Below are 8,265 nucleotides of genomic sequence, written 5' to 3'. Positions count from 1 at the left end.
GATCCTACTGCAGTTTTTCTTAGACTTCAAGAAGCCAACTCCCTAGATGCGGAAATTATGAGACGTATTGAAAATTCTTGAAGAGTGCTTGACGTCAGAGGCATGAATGAGGCTTTATTCAAGTTTATTGTGAGGAATGCTCCATATGCAGGGTGGTAATTGATAACATTTTTCCCTAAGATGTTTTGGAAACACCCACATTGATGAATTTAATATCTTTTCTCAAGGAGAAAGTATCATTTTACTCTTAGCATTTGCTGGAGAGAGGTGGTTGCTTTTTACTTCATCACGACCCAAGCTAACTCTTTCAAATGTAGACCATTCTTGGTGATAGAGGTCGGTAGATTGGCTATGAAACAAAAATGGCAGAAGACGACCAGTTCTCCGCTTGGAATGTCGCCCAATCTTTGGGTTCGACGTCTCTTGGTCTCCAGACTGCGTACCTCATATTCAGCCTGGTGGTGGCTGTGGGGTGTGGCCTGCTGGTTCTCTACTTGGTCTACAAGAAGGAGTATCTCCAAAAGCCTTCTAACTACCTTCGGTGCAGCCTGGCGGCATACGACATCATCTTCATGTGCAGCGTGGTTCCTACAGATATCTACCTGAGTTTCCAGACGGATGACAGCAACAGTCAAACGGTATGTCGACTGCGGAGACAGCTTTTTGGATTTTTTGCATCATCCATGAGTGGCACATACGTCTTGATGGCAATGGAACTGTATTACTTCATCTGCCAACCGCTGCACTACCACCAGAAAGTCACCACAAAGCGTGTGGTTGTTGGCATGGTTGGAGTCCTGGCCATTTCGTTGCTCTCACGGGTCGCGTACATAGCCGTCGAAAACCTGGAGAATCCCGACACTACCTCGCAGTGTGGTTTACAGGAAGACAGCGCTGGTCCAACAGATGTCTTTCAACATATCATGACAGGATCGGCTGCCCTGGCTGCCCTCGTCATCTTCATTTGCTACGTCGCCATCCTCAAAGAGGCAAGAAAACAACAGCAGAGGGATGAAAACCGTGACCTGTGGCTCTACCAGACCAGGGCCTTCAAAAAGTTGGCACCTCATGTCATAAGCCTAGCTGTGTGGGGTGGAACCGTTGTCCTTATGATTGTATCGAGTCGTCAGAATGTACCTACAAAACAAAATGCAATCATAACACGGATCGGTGCACTGCTTTACACGACTCTGTCATCTATGGTCAACCCCATCGTCTACAGCTTCAGGATGCCAGACTTCCGCAGAGCACTGAGGGAGACATTTGGCTGGCCGAGCAATGCTCCTGTGGCACAGGCACCACCACCCCATGGTCAACAGAGGCAAGACTTGGAGATGGCCGTCTTCAGTGGACCTGTCCGTGGACAAGGGGGATCTACAATAGAAGTGGCAGAAGCTCCACCCTTTTCAAGGCTGACACAGATAGAAGAAGACACCTCCAGCACAACTCGTCACACTTACAAGGCTGGGAGCAGTACAGATGGAGCTGGATGTGCCTCAAAAATGATGCAGACAGAAGGTATTCCTTCCATGCCACCTCTCCGACTATCAGGTGTACAGAAAGATAAACGATCACCTCCCAGAGAGCGAGGACAGAAGACAGCAGGCCCTCCTTCAAAACATCCGGACAGCTTCACCGCGCGAGCAGACATACACAGAGAGCCAACACTACCTCTCAATGGCCATGGACAAGGCAAGACAACAAACACTTCTTATAAATAGCCGCACAGCTTCACCGTACGAGCAGGCATACACAGAGAACCAGCACCACCTCTCAATGATCATGGACAAGGCAATGCAACAATCACTTCTTCTAAGCATCCGCACAGCTTCACCGTACGAGCAGACATAAACAGAGAACCAACTCTCAATGACCATGGGCAAGGCAATGCAGCAAACACTTCTTCTAAACTTCCGCAGAGCTTCACCGCACGAGCAGACATACACAGAGAACCACCAGCACATCTCAATGATCATTCACAAGACCAGGAAAATGCTCCACCCATACAACGCCACGGATTCACAGCACTATCCTCAGCTCAGCCCAGGGACGAAACCGTGGGTACCCCTCCTCGGTTAACACACGACACCATCTGTCTACAAGACAACGACGCACCGGACCAACACACAGCAGAACTGTTCGTGTTTGACAAACCACGTCCAAAGATGGCATGGTAGAATCCTGGACACAAGAGATACAGTCAATCCTGAATACAGCCAGGACACTTAGATGCTACAACGACTACCACAGCCTGTGGCCCACAGGCTTACAGAACACAGTAACCGGGCAAGGAACAGTCGCATTACAGTAGAAGAACTGCAGAATCAACAGATGAGTACAAAGTGGAAACAAGATCATCTGAATGTAAGTGCATTGTACCATACCTTTACATCTACCTTCATGATAAGACATCACGTTTTCTGTAATCCAGTTTAGAATGATTGACAGTGGTACATGTGCAAGTAAATACTAACTAAGAACAGTGACTATTATAAGCCTATAGTTCTGATCCTAATGATTTCTTTCAAACCATACTATGGATATATGCAGATAAAAGTGAAATACATTATGTTTTATTTTTTTTCATTGAGAATTATTTTATTGCATTTCCTATGGAATTATGTTAATGAGGTTTCTATGCCATTTTCAACCCTAAAATGTAAATTTAGTCATTTTGTGTCAGAGTGTAAAAGGTAAATTTTCTAAGAGGGTGCGTAGAGCATAATGACCATACTAGCATTTTTGACTCACACCAATTAAAAATGATTTGGAGAGCTTTGCTATATTCAGACCCAAAAATCTGTTGGACTCCTGACAGAAGTATTTCAGTACCAAAAATGTACATGTGCATAGAAAAATGTCACTGTACGGAAGTCTAATGGTCTGAGATTTGACATGCCTTCGTTCGGTGTGCATTGGGCATGAGAATACTAGGTGACTCTCCCGAGTAAAATATGCTGTATTTGCTTTATATAAGTCACATTGACTTGCACATTTTCAGTAAGAAAATATCAAATCAAATATTCTAGCTGAATTTTACCATTATGGTTAGAAATCAGGAAGGAAAAGGAAACTCAATTGTATAGTCACTATATTACCGTCCTTCTGCCAAAAACATAAGCTTCGTAGGCATGTACGTGGCACGGAAGCAGTTTTTTTCCGAAATTTATTTTCCAACCTAGGTACTAAGTAGTTGATACGAGCGTATGTCAACCGATTTATTGTCATTTGGCATATCATGCAAAGTCTTGACATTTTTGTTCCTCCTTTGAGTGACATCCACGGTAGATTTGTCTTCAATTGGGGACAATAGCACCCATGAACGTTGTAGGTCAGCTTGGTACTCTTTCCCGTTAGTCTTTGGCTTTTTTTTACAGGGAAATGATGCTGTTTTGGCATATTTTGCCTTACTAGTGATGTGTTTGTACCTAATCTTATCTTTGCTGAACTTGCCTACTCTCAAAGTAGAGGTTGATGCCGAAAATCGTGACTTTTTTCCCATAAATTACGTTTGATCACACCCAATGCTTGTGTAGCCTTACGATAGTTGGTAATTTATCAACAAATGCACCCTACTTGAGGCCATTTATTGATGTATTTATCTACTTCTTTATTTTGCACATAAAAACAAAACAAGAAATTATAGAAAAGTACATAAAATTGCTGGAGAATCCTACATGGCTTGTACAAAGCCCTCCTCCTCTCATCTAAGTTAATGCTAATCTAAATAAAGTAGAAATATAAGATACATTAAAGAATAACAATTTAGAAATATCAACAGTCAATCGATGGAGTAAATGATTGATGAAATACATGACACATAGAATGCTATGGCTAGTTATGAATGAGGAATGCAAATGTAGAATGCTTATTAATAAACTAAGTATAAATCAGAACATGACGACAGCCTGAAAGACTTAGAAATGGCTGTGGTTGGATAGTAGATGGTTAACATTTCTGAGCTTAATTTTAAAGATTATCACAGAGTAGAATAATTGAGGCAGGAGGAAGAACAAATATTGATGCATTACACTCATTTGGACCAAAAACTGTCTAATGCGAAAGCATGTAAATTTTATGGATGACATCCACGCGCGCTTTAATTTTCGCCTGATTTCAGAAAAAAACTTTTTTCTTCTTCTTCGGAGATGGTCAATATGATGAGAAAGTACCAAAATGGGAAATATGCGTATTCTAGTGATTGTACTTGTAGAAGTGACACTAGCTGGGTAGCCAAGGCTGTAGTTGTAGAAGTGAAACTAGTTGGATTGTTGCAAAAGTGGCACCACTTTGGAAGTCATGAGCGTAGTTGCCAACTTGGTAAGTGATACCAGTCTACCACATGAGTGTCACTTTGCTACACGTCTTGAATACAGGAATGGATGATTTGCTGTCTGTGGTACCATGCTTTGTCACTGCAATTCCTGTCACAATGTTTATGGTGTCTATTAGGAAAATTAGCCATCTTTTTTTAGCCAACTTGTTTTTTTTTCGCCCTATCTCATTATTTTTGCAGTCTGCATTGGATGTCATCCATAAAATTTACTCCCTGTGGCCTAAATGGAAATAAGCACAGGCACCAGTTTTAGTGGGTTCCTGTAGTTGCTGAAGCCTAAAAATTCTATACAATGTTAAACATGTAAGGGGTGAATCAGTATGGTTACTATGGGATCTGGCTCTATAAATGGATAGTCCAGAAATATTTTGAGATGCAAAATATATCAGAAGCAAAAAAAAAGTGAAAATTTCCATAGAATATAGGAGAATTCTTTTTACACAACCAGTAGGTATTTACATCCTATATTCTACCAACCTGATGAAACTATTCTCGGAAAATGCTGGAAAACATATATTATTATCTAACTCGTATACTATAGTAGCCAAATAAACCTTAAAATGCAAATAGAATTAAGAAGAGATGCTGAAGAAATACATTTCTGGTATTTGTGATGGAGTAAACCCTGCATTCCACAGAAATCAAACTGGATCACCTCAAGGTCTTGTATTCAGTGGTTTATGTATCATTTATTCAGTATTTGGCATATAGATTTACGTGTAGCCAGTGACTGTGAAGTATATCATATAATTCCAACATTGTTGTATCCAGTCGTTAACATTGCATTCGATATAGTAAATAGTTGGTACATCCACCAGTTTATCAGTCATTTTGTACATCGTGCATAGCCTGAACATTTTTTGCAGTGATATTGACTGTAATTAATCGGTTACACTAGGACCCATGTTGTAGTTATTCGTACAGAATATGGTAGTTTACATGGAGGTCTTTCCTTGGCTTTCTTTGGACATGGATCCCTAACTGCTGTGGCATATTCTAGGGTTGGGTCTAATAGTGACGTGTATTGAAGTCATTTTATCCTTGCAAGGCACTGATGATGCTCACAAATTATGTTTGATCACTCCCAATGTCTGTTTAGCCTTAAATGTTAAGTTGTTAAGGCCGCAACAAGACTTCTCATGGATGACATCCTCTTGAGACTCCACGTTTAAAGCACTCAGGCAAAAAAAAAAAAACAAGGTGGGGAAAAATAAGACTTGAAGACAAGAAACCTTGTAAAAAGAATTGTGGTGATAAAACATGGTAATTCAACCAAAAAGGCAATGATTTTGAATGTTTTACGTGTTAAGATCTAAAAAGTTCAACATAATCATGCGAGCATTTCTATATGACAATATAAATAAAAAAACTCATAAAAGTAAGGAATTTCTCCACCCCTGTCTGTATCTACAAACTCTTAGGTTTCTTTAATACCTCCCGTAACTACCAAAAATTAACTCTGCCATTAGAAAGCGAATAAAAGAAGCAATGTGCATAAATTATGCAAATTCCATTTTGTAATCAAAGTGATAGATTTTTACAACCTTTTTTTTTAAACAACTTTCGGTATGTTGATCTTCACTGGCATGGAGAGTAAAAATACTTATGTTCTATTTTCCTCAAAATCTGGCTAAAAGCAATATGCCCACTGATGTCATCCATAAAAGCTACTTGCTTTGGCCAAACACTTTTGGCACACCTTACGTCAGTTGTCGATGTAATGCCGAGGTACAGGTGTTATTTTGTATTTGCCGAGTCCTGATAATTCTATACAATACTAAACTTGTAAGGGGTTAACCAGTATGGTTCTTGAGGGATCTGGCTCTATAATTGACAGTCAAGGGCATATGAGGGTTAAAATCCCCAAACTGTACTAAGAGTAACAAACATATTAAATAAGCACCAGCCAAATCAACTTTAAAGTTAAGAGTTAATAACATACATTGACGAAATACATTTCTGGTATTTGTGATGGAGTAATCCCTACATCCTATAGAAATCATACTGGTTCACCTCACGGTCTTATGTTCAGCGATTTATGTATCCTTTATTCAATGTGGAGAAATAAATCTTAATGTCGCTGTTAACATGGTGTTCTAATGATCATTTATTGGTTTTTTCAGTGTTAAAAAGTAGTTCAATAGCCTTTTTGATGGTGAAGTCACATACCGAGGGACCGAAATCGACCTTGACCGTCGTCTTCCTATTATCTCTATCCACTTGCCAAATATCATTACAATCCATCCAGAGGTTCTAAAGTTATGCTAACCACAAATATCCGGAAACACACACACACAGACACACCCAAAACAATATCCCCATTTTCATGGAGATAATAATGAAGAGAAAAAAGTGAATAGCACATAACGGAAAAGACTAAACTTTACGTAACCAACACCAAGTTAGATTGGGACTTACGCCAAATTTTCAGCCGACTCCGTCAGCCTTGTTCACGGAATGGACCCGTCTGCTGTAGCTTTCGGACGTGACGTCAGGGACACACGACTGCAGCAGAGGGTCGTAAATGCCAGATAACACGTGTCGCCCCGGTCTCTGTTCAGCGATGGACGGTGAGCACGGATGTACACAGGTTATCTGGCATTTACGACCCTCTGTAAAGATACGTGCTATCTACATGACGTGACGTCGTGGAAGTAGTGGATTGCCCATTCCATGACAAAGACAATAGTCGACAATTAAGGTCATTCCGATTTCCTGTTTGGAAATTCAACATATACAGTTCTTTATTCGGAATTACTTCTACCAACACAGATGAACTTTCAATTCAAGATACTCTTTTTTTGTATATCTTAGCCTGGATCATATAAATTTTTTTTTTTATTATTGCTAAAGGCTTCTTGACCAATAGGCTAATTGCAATGATACAGTAACTATTTTTGGCGATGACTGCTTCCCTCGGGGAGGTGATGGTCAACCCCAGCGCCATGTCTATGTCCTGTAAGAACAGAGGAAAAGAAAAGAAAGAAAGAGGAATATTTATTGTATATCCAGATGTTTTCATCAGGCAAATGCTTAGCACCTTTGGGGCCTTAGTCAGAACTACTTTCAGATACTTCACTCTGAGTAAACTTGTAGCACTGCGCCATATCACATGTAGACTAGAAGGCTAGAATAAACATAGTCAACTCTACATATCATCGTCCCTGGTCGTCAAACCCTAACCAAGAAAGGAGCCAAAAGACACAACACAACAGGTAGCTTTTGTCGCTTTCGTGTGAGTGACGCCTATGTAATCCCGTGGGGTTGGGCCTCAAGATTCATTTTTCAAACTCACAACTAAAATCAAACCGGGAATCTTATTACACGATAAGGAAATGGTGTTTTTTACCTTTGCCCAGAAGGCTATGTCTTTGGTGGCTTTTGTAATAATAGTGTTTGTGGTTTATCAGGATAGCTCGGGCTATGTGGCTGGATGATATGGCTGGATGGATTGTTCGAACCTAGCAAGTTAAAAGGTACATGTATTGAACTGCCAAGAAATTTAATTTTGGTCTCCAAATGGCTTCATTTGGCAGGATAGCATAATTCTGTCTTTTTTTTGTTATCCTACAGCTACGGTCATGGCTACATGTTCCTCACTATTAACACTTCTACAAGTACTATCAAGGCTACCACACGATATATTTTCCTATTTTGTACTTTCTCGAGTGGAAAAAAAAGTACTTTAGATCAGGCGAAAATTCAAGGGCGCGCTGATGTCATCCATCAAATTTACTTGCTGTAGCCTTACATATGATTAGTTTGATAAGAAGTCCAATATGTCACATTATACAGCCAACGTGATACTATTGGGTACAAGAAAAGCCAGGCACAGAGCTAGCCGCATTGTCCAATGGATAGAACAACCAGCAGTTCTTATCTTAGATGACCATCTTGAAAACATCTTAAGATGTCAGTGATCTATAGGA

The 8,265-nt window shown here is 40.2% G+C and overlaps 1 protein-coding gene across 1 annotated transcript; it reads left to right on the top strand.

Moving 5' to 3' along the window:
• Nucleotides 1-362: 362 nt before the first annotated feature.
• On the top strand, nucleotides 363-1,721 carry LOC118421172 (olfactory receptor 9Q1-like). Its single transcript, XM_035828333.1, has one exon. The coding sequence runs from the start codon at nucleotides 363-365 to the stop codon at nucleotides 1,719-1,721; it is 1,359 nt and encodes a 452-aa protein (XP_035684226.1).
• The last annotated feature ends 6,544 nt before the right edge of the window (nucleotides 1,722-8,265 follow it).

Source organism: Branchiostoma floridae, chromosome 8 (assembly GCF_000003815.2).
Source record: "Branchiostoma floridae strain S238N-H82 chromosome 8, Bfl_VNyyK, whole genome shotgun sequence".
Lineage (NCBI taxonomy): Eukaryota > Metazoa > Chordata > Leptocardii > Amphioxiformes > Branchiostomatidae > Branchiostoma > Branchiostoma floridae.
Note: the sequence above shows the minus strand (reverse complement) of the source record. Positions and strands in the feature narration are given on the sequence as shown.